The following is a 20,084-nucleotide window of genomic DNA, read 5'->3' on the forward strand; positions in this document are numbered from 1 at the left end:
TTTATTAGAAATTACTTCAAATAAGGATAATATTTTATATAGTAATTATAACAAACGAGACTAGGATTTTTCTTATTTTCTCGTTAAGTAATGAAAAACATATAATATTCACAATTTAAAATTCTATACATTAATTCTTTTTTTCTTAGAAGCCCAGTTGTCTGCAGCTTTTTCATAATTAAAATCTCTTGGATATGGTCCCTCCAGTGAAATCGGCATCAGATTATTTAGAATGTTCTGACTGATGTGCTTCCTCATACAGATTTTTATCCTTTTTAAAAAACCCCTTTCACATTCAGCTGTGCTCAAAGGTATGGCCAGTCCAACAGCAGCTAGTTTTGCTAAATTTGGAAAAGACTCTTTGAGCTCAGATGTTGTTGTTAATTTCAGCAGTATTTGTGTTGGATCTAGATTTTTGTATGACTGTCCATTCATCATTTTTGATGCAACTGCCCAATCTAGTTTATTACTTTCATAGTTTAAAACTGCAGGACTTCCATTTCTAGAATAATAATCAAAAAGAATCTCAGAAGCCTTACATTGATCATGACTTTCTGCATTGAAAAGTCTTGAAAAGCAGGAAATGATTGGCATATCTGGAAATCTTGCTGCTAGATGTTTAATAACTGTGTCTATGTATTTATCATATATTGTAGTCTTAAACGTAATAACATTAGAATCTGAATAATAATGTGAAGGTCTGACCATTCACCTGAAAGATACGGATGAAGATTTTGAAAATGATTGCCAGGAGTGTCTTTAAATTCCATAGTAGATAGTTTTCTGGCTTCTAAGACTGGCTCTATTTCAGTTAAGTCAACATCTTGCCTTTGCCATGATCTAGTCAAGTTAGATAAATATGGTAACACATCTGAAAGCATCGTTAGTGAAGCAACAAAATTGTATGTTCTGATATATTTACTTGAACCTTCAGCTGTGATATCATTTTGTTCAGTGGCCTCTTTTTCCAATGCAGCTATAACACTCGCCATGCATTCTCTTAGAGACTGTATTGCAGAATCATGAGATAGCCATCTAGTGTTACTAGCCATTTTAAATTTAATCTGAGAACTGTTCAGTATATTTTGGATTTGGGTTAAACCAGCCAGCCATCCTGACTGAGGAATTTTGGGAGAAGAAAAACAATTGCCTTAAGATATCATTAAACATGACTAAATAAGGCACTTCAGCAGCTGCTTGGGCACTAGCAAGATCCAGTCGGTGGTTTACACAATGACAGTTCATCATGAGTCCATCTGTTTATCTTTGAGCAGTTTTGCAACTCCCTTTTGCTTTCCAATCATGACAGCTGCTCCATGAGAACCTAGGCCAACCAGATTACAAGTTTTTAAGCCTAGACTGTCAAGGGTTTCAATTACTTTGTTAGTTATAGTCTCAGCTTTGCCATCAATGATATTGCAAATTGATACAAAACTAACTCTGACCTCTTTTCTAAGTTGACAAACATATTTAATGTACACATTCAATTATTTTAAAACTAAGATGTCTGTAGTTTCATCACATAAAACACTGAAATAATCTGCAGAATGTATTATTTAAAATAAAGAGGCTTCATTTCAGTGATGTAAACATTATTTAAATTAAGGGGGTATTAAATCCCACATTGTTTTAAAACCGAATAAGAAACTCAAAGATTGGAATCATATAGTTACTATATTCGGCATGAAACTCTTTGATTCCGATCTTTGAGTTTCTTATTCGGCTTTAAAACAATGTGGGATTTAATACCCCCTTAATTTAAATAATGCAGAATGTATATTTTTCAGTATTTCCGATCTAATTTCTGATGCTAAAATATCAATCAACTCTTGCATTATTCTTTCTGAGGTATAATGTGCATTTTTACCAATGTTAAGATGTTCAAAGTAGGAACTGCCTTGCAATGCTCAAGCAATTTTTCAAATAATGTAGTATGTGGTAACTCATTTTTCGCTAACCAATACATAGATCTTAAAGCTCCCAGAAAAGCATCTCTCTGCAAGTTATTCAAAATTGAAATTGATTTTTCAATTTGCCCTATTCAGTTTCTTCTAGTATACGTTTTTCAATTATATCTGAACAAGTATCAGCGTGTAACTTCCTTTGTTCATGGTCAACCAAGTTTCTTTTCGAAGTCTTGTGCATGGCATATTTACCCATGTCACTTCCTTGTTTGTGGGTCGTCTCTTTCCGTATTTCATACATGTGGAACACATCATTCCATTATCTTTACCACTAACCAATGGAATTTTTTAAACTACTCACTATTAATTCCCAATAAGTGGTGTTTAGATGCACGTTTTACATTTGAAAGAGACTCTGCAGAAATCGATGATTCTGTTTTTGGTTTGGTGTCTTCGCTACTATGTTTTTATCAGTTTCATCTTTCTTAAAATAACTTAAGAGTGTGGTTTTCTGACTTGACTTTTTACTCATTATGGAGTAATTTAATAAATACAAAATATTATTGTTATTAAATTAATCAGAACAAATCACTGAATTGTGCACCGACAGTAATGTATAGGACACATAACATGCGTTATTTTGCAATTTTACTATTTATAAGTATTAATGACTAGGAATGGGAATTGGTATCACTTGAGACTGACGTTATAGGCCTCAAGAGTTTCGAGAATTCCCTGTGATCACAACTATGTTTGATGCATAGGCCTATTTTCTTTTACAAAATTAAATGTTAAATACTTGACTCATGATCTTCGGGCAAAAACCATTATTAAAAAAAATAAATGTAGATTTTTAACATTGATTTTTGCCTTTGATTCGATTCGCTCAGTTTTCACAATTTATTTCTTTCAAATATCAAAATTATGTGTCTTTCATAAAACATCTTCTTTGCAACCGATACTGTTGTATTCAAGATCCCGATTTTTGTCTTCTTCTGCATACGGATTGCTGTGCATCAAAGTGAATATCTGAAGCTCTCGAAATTGGCTTGCAATGCAAGAAATTGAGCTGGTCTCACAAGTATCGAGACTCTCCAGTTTGAGTTCTCATCACTATTAATTAAAAAATGCTTGCTGTTGTGGAAGAAATTCTAATTAACTGATGACAGGAAGTGGGGTAACCCCACTTCCTGACATTGGAAGGATGTATTTTGGTCCACTCAGGTTTCTCCCACCACCCTCCTTTCTCAAACCGGGGTTACTGACGTGTACCTTTGGGCCGACTATGGTGCAGTCGAAATCACTTCGTGACTGGGTTATTTGTATCACACATATAGTACATATGGGATACTAGGCAACTTCACATCAGTTGCCTTAGTATCCTTAGTATTATAAATTTATAATGCAGACGAAAGTGGTCTTTGTTCGAGGTCGTTACCAGAGAAAATACTTTCAACATCTATCTCTAATCCAGAGTATTTTAGTAATAAGGTGTAACACCTTTTGACTACCTGTAAATAGAAATATGACTGCTGCATTACTTCAATCTTGGTATCACTTTTGGGTTTAGTTCTCACTAATGAGACCTCAGTAAAGGTCATAATTGGTCTGGGTAGTGATCCTTCCCATAATGCAGAACATTATACTTAAATGTGAGGATATGTGTTTTGCATTATGGGATACTGAGGCAAGTGATGTGAAGTCATTAGCCTCTATATACAAGTAACCCAGTCTTGAAATGATTTCATGTACAAACTTTGTTTGTTTACACTTGGATAAAAGATGAAACTGAGAATATAATTTCTTGGTGTCTTTAATTTATTGTTGATTTTTCATAAGTGGATTGCAATTAATTTATATAATAATTTTTATAATTTATGTATATATATTTATGTATAAAATTGTTTATATATATATATATATATATATATATATATAAAATTATGGATTAACGTGCATTGCCAAAATGAAGACTGACTTTTAGGCTCTTCTTTGATAAAAATCAAAAATAAAATTTTTGTTTTACATAAATACAGTGGTATCTCGCTAATCCAAACCTCTTTAGTCTGAACCCTCCAGTAATCCGAACTGCGGTTTGAAAGAAAAAAAAGTTTTATTTATTATGTATTATTATTTTGTGTACTATTATTTTTATTTAATAATTATAATTTTAACTATTATTATTTATTTTATTATTATTACAGAACAGTATTTTTTTCATACTGTCGATTGTATGGTTATATTGTAGTATGGTTGTACTGTTTTGATTTATTGTGTGTTCATGTTTGCTTTTTATACTGTACAGTACGTGTTGTATTGTCGGCATGAATCACCGCTGTTGTAAATGAATTAATTAGTCACCATTATTGCACATTGTTTGTGTATCTTTACTTTCCTTCAACAACAACAACGGTGACTTAGCCTAAAGCCTTGTTGTATATAACGCTCAGTTTTTCTTTGGTTATTGAAATGAAACATTGTCTGAGTTGTCATTTATTGTTTTGTGTTTTAGTAAGTGCGATTTTATTTTTCAGATAAATTTTAAAAGTGACAGTTTTATTGTTTATTAACTTCATTTTTTATTTTACTGATTTTAACACTAAAATTTATAAAAAAAATTTTAAAAACTTCGATAAAATGGCTATCAGGTCAAAGCCTCCCAAAAGAAAACACATAACAAGTAACATTGTCATTGTCAGATAAGTGTAGGCGTCTAGAAAAGGGTGAAGTGGCCATACAACTTGCTACTGAATACACTGTCGGCAAATGTACAATCAGTGACATAAAAAAAATCAGACAGGATTTTAACTTATGTTTCAACCACAAAAGAAGGACCAAGCAAGAGACAAACTCTGAAAACATGTGATTTTTCTTTATTTGATTGCTGTTTACACGTCATTTCTTTAAGAAAGAAGTTGTCATACTCCCATCTCCGGAGACATTTTAAAGCAGAAAGCTAAGCATTTCTATTCACAAATTTACCTGGATCAGAAATTCAAAGCAAGTGATGGTTACTAGAAATATTTAAGAAACGGTACGGTATTCAGTATCTATCAATATCAGGGGAAAAACTGTCTAGTGATGTTTCTGCTGTAGAACCATTCCAAAAAGCTTTTTTAGAAAAAAATCTTGAATTAAATTTAACTGATGATCAAATTTATAGTGCAGATGAAAGTGGTCTTTGTTCAAGGTCGTTACCAGAGAAAATATTAGTTCACAGAAATGAAACTTGCGCCCAGTCAAAAAATGTCCAAAGAGCTTGTCACAATAATGCCTTGTGCAAATGCCTCAGGAAAACATAAATTAAAGTTACTTATGATTGAAAAATCAAAAAACCCAAGACCATTTAAGAACTGCTGCCTTCCGGTTTTGTACCGAAGTCAACGTAAAGGATGGATGAATGTCGGAACTTTTTTTCAAACTGGTTTCACAATGATTTCGTGCCGTCTGTTATAACTTATTTAAAATCCCAGAATTTAAAACAGAAAGCATTTTTATTATGTCCTAGACATCCTCTGGCAGATGAATTGATTAGTGAGGACGGAAATTTTACAGTTATGTTTTTTTAATTTTTCCCTCCAAACTGTACTCCATTGTTGCAACCAATGGATCAGAACATAAGACAATCCATTAAATTAAAATATCGTAAAGACCTGCTTTTAAATGTAATTTCCCACAATGACATTACCACATCAATAAAAAATATAAATTTGAAGTGTGTGGCATTCTCTATTGCTGCTGCTTGGGAAGCCGTCAAACCTGAAGCAATTCAAGCGTCATGGAAAAAACTGTGGCCTTCTAGAATTTACCAAGATAACTACGGTGATACACAAAAAGAGGAGATTCAAAACATGTATAATTTGGTTAAAAATATAAATTCAGATGTTGAAATTTCACAAACAGATGTTACGGAATGGATTACTGGTAGAACCGAAAGTGAATTCGAAATCAAATCAGATGCTGAAATTATAAATGCTACAGGATGAATTAAAAGACGATGGTGACGATAAAGAACTCAAAGAAAAAAAAATTAAAACATGAAGAGGCAGTTGACAGTTTTAACATGCATATAGAATGGGCTAAGCAGAATGATACGCCATTCCACAAAATTTTATTGGTAATGCAGCTCAGAGAAGAAGCATTCGAAAAACGCTTCCAAGAAGCAAAAGTGACTTTTTTTTTTTTAAAGAAATAAAAAACTCTTTTCTGTGTTATTTTGTGAAACTTTTTTGTGTTGTGTACAAGAAAGTGATATTTTTTACACAGATTAAGTTATGTATTTAATAAAATTACTATGTAATTTTATTAAATCAGAATCCTCAACAATATAGGTACATGTACACTGAGAGGAGATTGGCCCTAAGATCCAAAGACAATCCTAGGGAATATTTTAGCTATGTGGCCAGCAAAAGGAGAAATGACCGTGGAAGAATTCCCATTTTTATCCCACAAGGGATAAAAATGGGAATAGAGTGACTGATGCAGAGGAAATAGTGGAATTGTTCAATGGACACTTTATTGGAGTATTTCATCCTAGAAGAGTCAGTTTTAATGCTAGAGGGATGGGGCAGGTTTGAGGTACAGGAGGAGAGTGTGTTTCAGATACTGAGTACTCTGGATGTCAGTTTGGGACTGGATGGTATTTCACCATGAGTTTTGAGAGAATGTGCTAGGGAACTGACTGCCTTTAACCTGGCTTTTCAATGAAATTTGGCTGCGGGAAAGGTGCCCAGGGAATGGAAGGAAGGTAAGATAGTGCCATTGCATAAGAGTGGTAACAGACTGGAAGTGTCTAATTATAGGCCAGTTTGTGTATCAGTAAGATCTTGGAGAAAGTAGTGAGGGACCGTATACAGCATTGGGCAGATGAGGGTAATGTTATCTGTGAGAGTCAACATGGATTTTTGAAAGGGCACTCTTGTTTTAGCAATATGCTAGCCTTTTATAATAAAGTTACAAGAACATTAGATGAGGAAAGGCATATACTGCAATTTTCTTAGACTTAGCGAAGGCATTTGATAGGGTGCCACATGATAAGCTGATATTTAAGTTGCAGCACATGGTCTGGATGTCAGATTGGTCAACTGGATTCAGGATTGGCTGTCTGATAGGTATCAGAGTTGTGTATGGTGAAGCAGTTTCAAGAAGAGAGAGGGGTACAAGTGGGGTCCCACAGGGCTCAGTACTAGGACCTATATTGTTTAATCTTTATATCAATGACATTGCCAGTGGATTGCAAGGGGATATTCAGTTGTTTGCAGATGAATCGAAGCTGGGAAGGATTATTAGTAATAATGCAGATGTGGTAGCCCTGCAAGAGGATTTGAATAAGCTAGATAGATGAGCAAATGAATGGGGGTATCAGTTTAATGCAGCAAAATGTAAGGTCTTGAGGTTTGGGAAACATCGATGGGATGCTGCATACTCTATGGGAGGAGTTATACTGGAGGAAGTAGGGGAGACAAGAGATCTGGGGTTGATGATTGATAGAAACCTGAAATTTAGGGGACATATTGCAAAGGTGGTGAAGGTAACACAGAGGATTGCTGCATTTATGAGAAGGACACTGACCTGCAGAGATAAAAGGGTTATCATTCTGTTGTATAAGTCTCTGATCAGACCACACTTAGACTATTGTTCTCAGATTTGGTTCCCAGGATTTGAAGGGGATAAATTAATTGTGGAAAGGGTACAGAGACGGATGACAAAGATGGTTTCAGGACTGTACAGTTTTGGTTATGAGGATCGGCTGAGGGAATGTGGACTGCAGAGTTTGGTGGATAGAAGAAGGAGAGGTGATATGATTGAGACTTTTAAACTGTTGAGAGGTGGTTACAGGGTTGACACTGGGGAGTTCTTTCGCTTGGTTGAACAGCGGGAGGGAGGGAGTGATGACAAGAGGCCATCCCTGGAAGTTACAAAAGGAAACTATGAGCAAGAGGGTGAGGAGTGGTTTCTTGCATGGAGGGTTGTTGAACCGTGGAATGCATTGCCTGATGGAATGGTGAGAGCGAGAGCGGTCAATGAGTTTAAGGAGTGGTATGATAGACTTTGTGTTTCTTAGGGGGGGGGGGACCTCCCCTCGATGAGTCTTGACAGACTTTATGTTCTTAGGAAGGACCTCCCACGATGAGTCTTTTGACTCCATGGAAGCCTGAATAATAAAAATAATAACATACAAACTAAATTTTTTACTAAAATAAACTTGTGTACTGTATTATTTTTTAAGTTTTACATTACAGTATAGTAGCGTTTTTCTTCTCAGTTACTTTATTTATTTAGAGAATTAAATGATGTACCATTAGAATCTGATTATTTTTGTCTTAAGCAGTAATTATTGTTGTCTCATAGTAAAATTCACTAATCCAAACGAGCACGATTTTTATTAGTTCAAATTAGCGAGATACCACTGTATAATAAAATTGTCAAATATTAAAATTAGAGCCGAGATGCTTCAATTTGGCATTACATATGTAAAAGATATTATGGATCCATCAATGTTTTATAGCCAAATACAGAAAAAGTTATCAGAGCTTATGAAAACATAACTTTCTCATAAGCTCTGTTAAATTTTGAAAATTTAAGTTTTATTACAACTTCATCCTTTCACAAATCCAGGCCAGGCAGCCTGTTTTGGTTTTTGTCCAATGTTTCATCGATCTGCATCTCTCTCTTTCTTCAACCCTTTGTTTTGTCGTTTATCTTCTTCTTCTTGGATATTCTATCATATGAACGATATATGATAGAATATCATATGTCATTCATTCATTCTGAATACTCTTTCCATTTGGTTCTGTATTTTTTTTATGGTTTCCATTATCGGTGTTCTGGTTTCTTCATTTCTCTTTTTATCTAGTTTTGTATAACCTGTTTTTTTTTTTTCATATATTTTATCTCTGCTGCATTGATTCTTTTCTTATCTCTTTATCTTATTGTTCCTGTTTCACTTCCATGTAATGTTGATAAAATATTATGCATTCTTAGTCTGGCTTTTTGGTAACTATTTGATGGCCATTAATGTTTTGTTTATTATTCCATTTACTTTGGAGAATTTTTAAAATTTTTGTTCGAAATGTGTACATTTTCATTCTTCTTCTTCTGCAGCTTGCCCCACTTAAGTAATCGCTGTTTGTAGTGAGTCTCCACCACATCCTCCTATCTTGTAATAAATTTAGTAAAGTTTATTTTTCACTTGGTTAGACTATATAATAAATTTAGTTTGGAAAACTTCCAACCTTCAATCTTGGACTGTAACCACATCCAATTTCTCCGCCTCCACCATCTTCCTCCATCTCTTCTTTGGCTGCCAGCCCCCCCCCCCCCCCCCATCCACCTGCATGACCTTACTCCCCACATACTCGTCCTCCCTCCTCATCACATGACCAAACCATCTCAACCTTGTCTCCTGTATCTTTGCTCCACGTTCGTAACTTTCACCGTTCCCTTTACATAGTCATTTCTCAGACAATCGTTTCTGGTCACACCGCACATCCACCTAAGCATTCTCATCTCTGCTAACTCTGTTGAAAGTTTATATCCAGAGTAATTTATTAAAAAAGGGTGGCACACCAACTGACAACTCCTATAGGTAGAGATGACCTGCTAATGCTTCTGCCTGGTATCTCCACTTGGGACTGGCTCCCATTGAAGAGACCTCAATAAAGGTCGAAACTAGTCTGGGTAGTGGCCCTTCCCTTAATGCATAACATTAGACATATCCGCAAGGAGATGTGTTTTGCATTATAGGAGATACTGAGATAGGAGTGTTGGTAGCTTGCTCCACCTTTGCAACGAGTTGTTCTGGTGTTGTAGCACCTTACCCCAGTCCTGAAGATACTTTCAGGCGCAAACTTTGTTTGCTCACACTTGGAAAAAGGATTAAACTAATTTTATTATTATCTGCTAACTCTATTCTGCTGATGTTATTTTTCCTGAGGGTCACAGTTTCCATAGCATATGTCATAGCTGGTCTCACTACTGATCTGTAGATTTTGCCTTTTAGATTGATCGGCACCCTCTTATTGCATAGCACTCTAGCCATTTCTTTCCAGTTTCTCCAACCTGCTTGTATCCTGCCACTTCCTTCTCAGCCTCTCCATCCTTCTTCACTGTTGAACCTAAGTGACTTTAGATACTTTTTTCAAGAATTTTTAAGGAAAAATAAAACACCCAGGTTTTTTCTTTTTCTTTTAAGAGATTGACATATATTGTTTTATTATTAAATTCATTTTACATATTTTTTTTTGTTCCAAGTATCACCTGGAACATCTGCAAAGAGTGTGGTATCTAAGATAAAGTTATTTTCTATTTGAATTCCTTCTTTGTTGGTTAACCTCCATTCTTTGATAATTTCATTCATATGTATTCCACATATTATTGGAGAAAGGGAACATCCTTGTCTAAGATCTATTACTTCAGATGTTTTTGTTATATTCTTACCACTTTTTTTTCAGGCATCCTTGAACTTATCAATCAAGCGACACTTCCCTTCTGACATATTTGAATTATTCAAATTTGCCATTTATTTAGGTTATTTTTCATGGAAATTTGATATCGTGCCCAGACATTTTAAACTCATTTTTAGTATATTTAAACCATCAATGTCCAAAATTTACTTCACTAAAAAAGAAATTAACAATTGTCTCTCATTCCTAGACACATTAGTTACATGATTACCAAATGGTTCGTTATCCTTTTCTGTTTATAGGAAATCTGTAAATTAATGTAAGTGAATAAGGCCAGTCAGGTGTATAGTTTTTCTTAGGAAAATAGATTGAACAAAATGCTCTTTTGTTTATTTATTTTATTGTATTTATTTATTTGTTTGTTTTTCAGATCTTCTGGATATTGGACTCTATGGTAAGTAAATCATCCAAAAATATTCAGATATCTTTATTCTGTTACTTACAAGCACTTTTTCATACTGAGCTTTATTTAATATAATGCATTATCTTATGTAACTGTTTTCTAAATAAAGCTCATTCTTATAATCCACACTTTCCTAAAATTTATGATCTATTAAAAATCATTATTAAAATTTTAGATAACAGTAGAATTCCCATGTTGTAAATGTTACATGCCTTGATTATTGCATTGATCACTATTTAATTTGCAAGGACTTACAAATATTATAATGTAGTAAAAATTGAAAAAAATTCATAGATATTTTTTATTTATAAAATTACATGAAAAATTTATATTAAAAATATCTGTTTATATTTTTATCGCATTTAATTTATATATATATATATTGCATTGCTTCCAGATATTTTTATTACCTATTTTATCTGTCAGATTTGCTTGTATGAAATTTGTTTGTGTTTCTTGAAAAAAACAGTATGGGATGGATTCGATGAAAATAATAATTTTGCATAATCTATCTTCAGGGAGTCAGACTCATCAAGGCAGGCCATACATCATTCACACCATCTGTTGTACCTTTTCTTAAACTCATTCACATTACATGCACTCACTGTTTTGTGAGAGAAATTTGGCTCTTACTTCTTCATAATCCTACACAAACTTAACTTCTACAGATGTCCCTTGTTCTCTCTCTCCACCTTCCATATATCATAAAATTTTATCTAATGATATTCTATAACACCCATTCAAAAGTTTATAAACCTCTATCATATCACCTCTCTTTCTCCTGTTAACCAGAGTCTGTAATCCACATACTTGCAATATGCCCTCATAATCTAAATTCCATAATCTTGATATAATCTTTCTAACTCTTCTTTTGCCCTTTCTGCTCTTCTTTATTCCTTTGGAATTCAGAAAACAAATCTGCACACAGTAGTTCAGGTATGGTCATATCAAGGCCGTGTAAAGGGACAAAATGACTTTCTTATCCTTACATGTCAAGGTTCATTTCATCATCACAGTTATCCTTTGAGTTGTATTTGCGATGCCGAAACAAAGCTGTGTGCTATGTGACCTGTAAGCTTCAAATTCCTATCCACCATGATGCCAAGATCCCTAGCTTCATCAATTTCTTGGAGCATATCCCAGTTAATATATGCCATTGGAAATTTCATCATGCCAAAGTACATAACTTTACACTTATTAACAATGAACTGCTAGCCATTGTCATTTGCCCAAATTTTGATATTCAGTGATAGCCAGCAATTACAGATTATTCTGTAATTGCTGGATATCAGTATCATCCCTAATTTTCCTATCTTGCATCATCAACAAACAATTGCACTTCTCCTTTGTAATATAATTAATGTATTGTGTAAACAGCATTCAGATAAGGACTGATCCCTGGGGTTTTCTACTGGTCGCCTTAAATCTTTCAGATTCACACCTTATGCCACTTTTTGATCTCTCTCTCTCTCTCTCTCTGTCATCCACTTAATCCAAGTGATGAGCTTATATTCCAAACCCATATTCTCCAGTTTATGCAACAGTCTTTCATGTGACATTTCAACAGTCCCATAGTGTCCATTCCCTTTTATAACATTGTCGACCCATTCTGTATGCAAGTTCTTACTAACCAACTCTATTGGAGACCTTAGACTCATCAAAGGAGGCCCTAAACATCATGCCAAGCACTATCCAACATTTGTGCACTGTCTATCATATTTTGCTTTGAACACATTCACAGTCATGGCACCCACAATAGACTCTGTCATCTTATTTCATTTACCACTCTCCAAGCAAAAAATCTAGTTCTAACATCTTGCTAACTACACTCTTGCTCATTTTCCAAGGATGACCCATAGTTCTCCCACCACTAGACCTGCTCTAAAAAAATTTTCTCTCTATTAATCTTGTGAAAACCCTTCAGTAATTTGTATGGCTCAATCATATCACTCCTTTTCTGCCTGTCAACCAATTTCTCTAGCCCACAAATCTTCAACTTATTCTTGTAAGGTTCATTCCATAGACCTGCTACTATCTTGGTTATTTGCCTCTAGATCCTTTCCACCTCTTCCTCATTGCCAAGAAACCGAGGTGACCAGATCTGTATGCAGTAATCAAGACGGGATCTTATCAAGACTCGAAAAAGAGGCACAATAACCTACTTGTCTCTGCTCATCAAAGTATTTTTCAGTAATCAAGTAATCCGATGAGCTGCTTTAGTCACTTTTGCTATGTGCCCTGTTTTAACTCCCCCAGTCCACTAACATTCCCAAATCTCTGGCTTCATCAGTTTCCTGGATTACAGTTCCATCAATGTGATATGCAGCTGGTAATCTTTTCACTTCAAAATGCATAACCTTACACTTTCCTACATTAAACTGACATCCATTCTTCTTTGCCCAGATTGAATTCCATGTGGTATCACTGTAAACCCATTACCTTTATCCAACTCAGCTGTCACTATATTAGAAAACGTGAAGGCATGACCTACCCTTTACAAAAAAGTTTTGCCCCTTCCCCCCATACAGTATCCCATTTTTTTCTAGCCATTCCTGTATTTTGCTCTTGACCAAGTTCTCCAGTACCTTGACAACAACGATATGCTCATCGGTCTGTAATTTACTACATCAGTCTTGGAACCTCCTTGATACAACGGAACTATTTTCCCCTCTTTCCATCCTCTTGGGACTAACCCATAGTTGAGGCTTAGATTAAACAGTGTTGTCAAAGGTACTGACAATTCCCTAGCACTTTTGTGTAAAACTCAAGTTGGTATTCCATCTAAGTATTCACATCAAAGTTCTGTAATATACTACACTTTCATTTCATTTACTTCAGTTCCCATATAAGTTTTTGCCCCTCTAGTTACTGCAGTATCTAGAGGGGCTCATGAGCAGCATGAATATATCATCCAGGTGGATGATATACTCATGCAAAGTGTTCACTTAGTAATTCTACTGGCTGATTCAGTTATCATCCTGCCAGTGGAATTCATTAAAATCATTGTGCCATAAACATTCTTCCTTTTACTTGCAACATATCGAAAGAATTGTTTGCAATTCAGTTTGTAATTTCTTTTCATACTCTGCTTTTGCCTTTCTTACCACACTGGTTACCCTTCTGGCCTGTGCTTCATGCTGCTCATGAGCCTGCCGGTCACCTTTCTCCTTGAATTCCTTCCACAAATTTTTCTTTTTTTTTTGTAGCTCTAGCTTAATGATGACATTCATTCATTTAACTCCTACTTGATTTATTCTTCTATGCAGTCTGCCATTACTTCCCTCAAAAACTCCTTTACCATTTCCAGTGCACTATCAACATTCAGTGCTGCAGTTTCACATGTCATGGATCCAAGCAATATCCTAAGATTTTCATACTTACCAGCCGTGTAATTCCACAAATATCACCCACCCCCTCTTAACTGAAAATTCCACATATTTAGCCACCTCTCAAGTAAAACCATATGACCACTCTCACCAGTTGATGGCAATGTGGTCATATTCGTTATAGACAAATTCTCAGATGCAATTACTAGGTCTAGCACTCTCAAACTCCTAGTTTATTCCATCACATGCTGTCTCAGGTAAGTATTCCTTAGTAGCTGCATAAATTCCATTTTCTTCCTCCCATGTTTTCTCTCCTTCCAATCTGTGTTCCTGTAGTTGAAATCCCCCATAATAATTACTCACTCTCCACTCATTGAGCTTATTTTCCAATGCATACTCTCTACATCATTCTTTCCATCCCTCATGGTTTGTAGAAGCATCTCTGACTGTATATTTTGCTCTGCTGGCCTCTGTCTCACACCAGATAACCTCAGATGTGCTATTTTCACTGGCCTGGCATTGAACTTTTGCTTTCTTTGGTTGCAGTTCATCTGCTATCATCAATAACACTCCTTCCCACATTCTTTTCTCTGTATCCTCCCTGAATGCACTGTACCCTTCAAATTCTATCCCACTAACTATATTACCTGTCAGCCATGTCTCACTAATGCCAATAACCTATGGCCAGGACAAACCAACCAATGCCAAAACCTTCTCCTTGTTCTGAATGCTCCTGGCATTAGTGTACATAAAATGCAAAAGCCCTTTAGGCCCACCACTATCCTGATGCTTTACACTAACTATCCCATTCTGGTTTGTTATCAGTGGTAAAACTTAGGTATTTTGTGTACATTCTTGCAATCAGCTGTCATATTAATATCTGCATGTCCACCCAACAGCTTCTTCCCCTAAAAGCTCTGGTCTTCCTGATTTTGCACATTCACTTTCACTTTATTCAACAACACTTTTTCCAGTCTCTGAACATCAAATCCATTCAGATGCAAATCTTCCTTCTTGTATAAGTCCTTTCATCTATCATACTCACTCCACATTATTCCTCCTGCATAACCTATATATAAAGTTACTTGCTATTATGGCCCTCCTTATCTCTACTCTGTCATACAGTGCAACAGACTCGCTGTTCTTTTTCACTCTTTTGCTTCCAGTAATTCTTTCATGTCTTCCCTCATGCCATACTTTTCTCCTTTTAAATCATTCGTTCCAGCCAAAATGATCAACCCGTTCGCTTTACTCTTTTGCACTCTAATAGTCTCGCTAACATCATTAATTTTTGCACCCAGGAAGCACGATTTTGTCAGTCTCTTGCCAATTACACCTCTTATGATAGAATTGCCATACAAGACTCTCACCTTGAATTTTTCTTGTCTCTTAAGCAAACATTCATTTCTATTTTCTTGTGCATCTTTCTTTCTGATATCAGTTGACCCACTCGCCAGACATTTCTGCATTTGTTGCAGCTCTTGCTTCATCCTGTGTATCATTCTGCATAACTGAGTTATTTCCATCATTACAGCCAACTCTTCATCCTTTACATCCATCATACTACTATTCTTTCAGTCAGCACTTATTCTCTCTCACTCAATCATGTGACTTTTAACTCTTGTTTCAATCCTATCTGCCATTACATCGTCACAGACATTTTCAAACATATTTTTTGTTCCATCCACTGCTTCAATCTCTTAACCTGACCTGCACTTTTTGATTCTCGCTTTCATAGCATTTTTGGCACACTTTCCCACTACAATCACTTTCAAACCACTCAGTGATGGATTAAGCTGCTTGCTGGTCCCTGGTGGTAAAATTTACAGGGCTCCTAAAAATAACTGTAGCTTCCACTACAGTCTTTTTTTTTTTTTTTTTTTTCCTTCAAATTTGAAGTTCAAATGTCAGATAAGGCCTCTTTTATGTAGTTATAACCAATTTTAATCCCAGTACAGCATCTGCTTCAATTTTTTTTTCCCTTTGAGCTCAGGGCCCTTGTCAGCCACCAGGTCTGACTCCCACTTGATCTATCTCTGAAACCACTGTCACTTTTAGTTAGACAAATCAGTTTCTGGACCACCCTTATGTGGTGCAAATCTTGTACAGGTTTCCACTCTCACAGAACATCTCTATCCTGATTACCCAACCTCATGTCTTTTGGCACTACTTGAGGTCATCTCATTAGTACGTTTGAACTACAACTCTTCCATTTCAATCCCTAACTATTGCATCTACTCTTCTGATCCATACACCTGCATTGAGCAAGTAACAGAAATTATCCTCACTGGCATGAAGGCCTTCATCCCTCATTCTACTCAAAATTCTTGTCCACTTTCCAAGCCTTGGTTCAACAGAAGATGTATGAAAGCCAAAAAGGGAAAAAAAAAAACTCAACTTAGGGTAGCTTGCATCAAGAATCCCATTTTCGTTTTGTATTCAACATATGCTGAAGAATGCAATAAATTTAAGACAACTAATAACAACTTCATAAAGCACTAAACTAGCAGAAAACTCTCCCCTTGTCTTTTGATCCTTCAGAAATACAGATCTTTTGCTCATCTACATTTCAACCTCTCTCTCTCTCAATTAGATGACATCACTGTTACTGCATCCAAAGATAAGGCTGACCTCCTGGCTCTTTTCCACTGACTCCTGCATAGACAATGAAGGCAAATCACTTCCTTCCATGCAGCAGCAGCTGAACACCATATGCCTCCTGTGGTCTTTTGACAAAAAAGGCATAAGAAGAATACTAAATAACTTGGACTAATAAGTCTTCTGATCCTAAGATAAAAACCTTCCATACAACTACCAACCAATTAAAATCATCTCGGTCCTTTCTAAAATAATGGAGAAAGTTATCAACAGTCAACTTCTTTACTACCTAGAAGCCCACCAGTTAATCAGCAATCATCAGTATGGATTCTGCCAATCCAAATTTATGGCTGACCTCAACCTGCATCACTCACCACTGCATATGTGCCATAGAAAGGTTCAGAAAAATGTGCACTATTGCTCTTGACATTTCCAAGACTTTGATCATGTTTGGCAATGAGGCCTGCTTTGCAAACTGCCTTCCTTCAGTCTGTCTGCTGCCTTCTGTAATTGGATAGCAATCTTTTTCTTTCTCTCTCTCTCTGATCATTCACTGCATGTCATTGTGGACAGCACCCTTTTAGAGCTTTGCTACCAGTGCAGGAGTTCCTTAGTGCTCTGTTCTATCACCTATCCTCTTTCTCTTATACATAAATCTCAGCTTTGTTAACAATAGCACACTCTATTCATCCTCTTTCAACAAACCATGTAGTCTTCTGACATCCCAAACATGATGATCATCTGTAACCAGTACTTTAAACACTGATCTTCACTCTATCTTTCAATGGATCAAGGATAACCTGGTCACCTTCAGTACCACTAAAATGTGTGTGTGTAAGAGAGAGACCAGGAAAGTAGTGGCTTTATTATTCTCCCATATGTTAGTTCTATTTCCATAAAACTTGTAGAAATACTTAGAGAACATGATATCAAATCAGTATTCACCCCTTTATCAGAATGAGATCACTAATGCAATCCATCAAACCATGACATGGCCCACCATCCAGGTGTGTACTGACTGTGGTGCAAATTCAGTACATTGCACTATAGAAAAATCTGTTGAGATTTTTCTATAGTGCAAATTGAAGAACACATCACAGATATTGAATACCAAAGTGAATTATATCTTTATCATCACATGTACTCTTCAGCTGACCCACAGGACACCTCGGCATTGAGTCTGAACCATTAAACCTGTCAACTATCAACACTATAAGCACACTAAGAACATAAAATCTAATAGAACTAATAATAAAAATATATATATATATACCTGAACTGTAGATCATTATTCAGACAACCAGCCAAGAAGAATTATTACTGGAAGCAGAAATGTTAAAATGGAACATCATTGGATTGGGTTAAACTTGGAGACTTGGTGAAAATAGTATCGATCTAAAGAATGGGCATCTACTTTATACTTCTTATGGTGACAATCCAAGATCACGGGGGGGGGGTTTAACTTTCTAATTCACTGCTCCATAAAAGATCAAATACATGAGATAAAATATGTCACAAACAGGATTGCAGTTTTACTTTAAAATGAATAGACTATAAATTCTCTGTCTGTACTCTGGAACAGCCTTTCTCATGTGTTTAACAACAATTTCAACCTCCAAATCTTTAAAAAAAAAATCAATTTCTTCTTTCTTAGTCTTTATCTGCACCTTGCACATAGCACCAATATTATAGGTTCTTGTACCTCTCTTGTGTGGGATAAATATAATAAAAAAAAGAAAAATACACATACCCACCAGACTAGCATAATTTTAATTTTCCTCCACTTAAGTGTCTAACCAGGGTTCTCTGACATTAGGACTCTGCATTGTCAGACATTACTTGTCACTTAGCTCATATGAGACACCATACCCCTTGCTCATGATGAACCAGGTTTTGTGCTCTTCTATAGTTTCATCAACAGATGATGATTTTGCTTGTTTGGTGAAATTCTGTATACACGCTTTAACCACTGTGGGCTATGAGCAGTGATGTGCTGGAGCTGGCTTGTGCAAGCCAGTTGCTTTTCGAGAATTTTGCATATCAGTTGTTAAACAGACTAATTTAATAGTAATTTTGATAAGAATGTTGTTGCAATGTTGAGAAGAAAGTCTGGAGTAGCTATAAAGTTAGAAAACTTTCCTAAAATTGTCATTTGGCGCTGTTAAAATAATTTGCAATTAACATTCAATGATGCAGTATCTGAAATAAAACAAGTTAATCATTTTAAAATATTTTAAGAAAAAATTTATTCTCTTTATCAACAGTTTAATAAAAACCAATCTGAGTTAGAAACTATAACTAAAGAACTTATTGAAATTATTGAAGTTATTAAAATTGGCAAGTGCTGGTGTCACAATGGGTGGCATTTAATTCACAAGCTGCCATTGCCGTATAGTGCACATATTCTGTGTTTATATATATATATATATGGATTTTTCAAGTTCTTCTTTTTCTGGTTTAACAAAGAGATTAGCTAATATCAGTTTTTGCAAGATCTTTCTTTAATGATATTCTTGAAGAGTTTCATCACTTTCAGCTGCACTTTAGTCAAGTTCAATTAACATTCAAAAAAGTGCAAAAATAATCACATACACAATAAGAGCTTTTGAAATTTTAAAGTCACTGGAAAATGTGAATCTCAAGATGAAGATTTGATTAAACCAGATAAGTTTAAAAGATATTCTATTTAATAAAAATAATAAATTCAGGCACTTAGGGAATACATTACTAGAAAATATAATTCAACACATGAATTTACATGCTTAAGGGTCAGGGGTGCTTAAGGGCCAAAGCTTTATAACTGAGAGGAGACCTCCACATAGCCTTTAAAAGAATGCAGAGAACCGACCAGGGCTTCTGACCTAATGTCCAATCCTCACCTTCTCGTGGTGCACCCTGTTGGATATCTACCTGGATACTGAACAAATGAGGATGGGCTGGCAATTTGGGATTTAGCTGACCAAATTGTATCCTTATTGGCTTAAACCAATATAAAAAATAATGGTAGTACAACATGAAAAAATTTCATGCCGGCTGGGGCGTCGAACGGTTAAACACGGACCCCGTTGTTTTTGCCAGGGAACCAGGGTGAACAGTGAAAAGTCAGCTACTGGAACGAATCTGAAATCACACCCCAACTCAACATCACCAGAGTTAAAGATCGGTACTATCAACATAAGGAGCCTGAATGGCAAAGAAACGGAGCTAGCTGAGGAATTAGATAAGTACCAGATTGACATAATAGGGGTGACTGAAACAAAAAAGACAAAAACCGGTGAGATCTTTCTGAGCAATAAATATAAAATGTTATATTCAGGCAATGAAAATCAAGGAAAAGAAAGAGTAGTCATAGTATTCAACACTAAATACAAAGATAATCTTCTTAAAT

The 20,084-nt window shown here is 35.5% G+C and overlaps 1 protein-coding gene across 1 annotated transcript in view; it reads left to right on the forward strand.

Moving 5' to 3' along the window:
- The window catches only part of LOC150109890 (uncharacterized), a 117,996-nt gene that overhangs the window by 15,411 nt on the left and 82,501 nt on the right, over positions 1 to 20,084 (forward strand). The window contains exon 2 of the mRNA XM_090415696.1: positions 10,740 to 10,763. Coding sequence (XP_090271822.1) covers positions 10,740 to 10,763 — 24 coding nt within the window. The remainder of the gene's footprint in view (positions 1 to 10,739; positions 10,764 to 20,084) is intronic.

This window comes from Typopeltis vanoorti, chromosome 1, assembly GCF_054136105.1.
Source record: "Typopeltis vanoorti isolate ZY-2024b chromosome 1, IOZ_Tvanoo_1.0, whole genome shotgun sequence".
Taxonomy (NCBI): domain Eukaryota; kingdom Metazoa; phylum Arthropoda; class Arachnida; order Uropygi; family Thelyphonidae; genus Typopeltis; species Typopeltis vanoorti.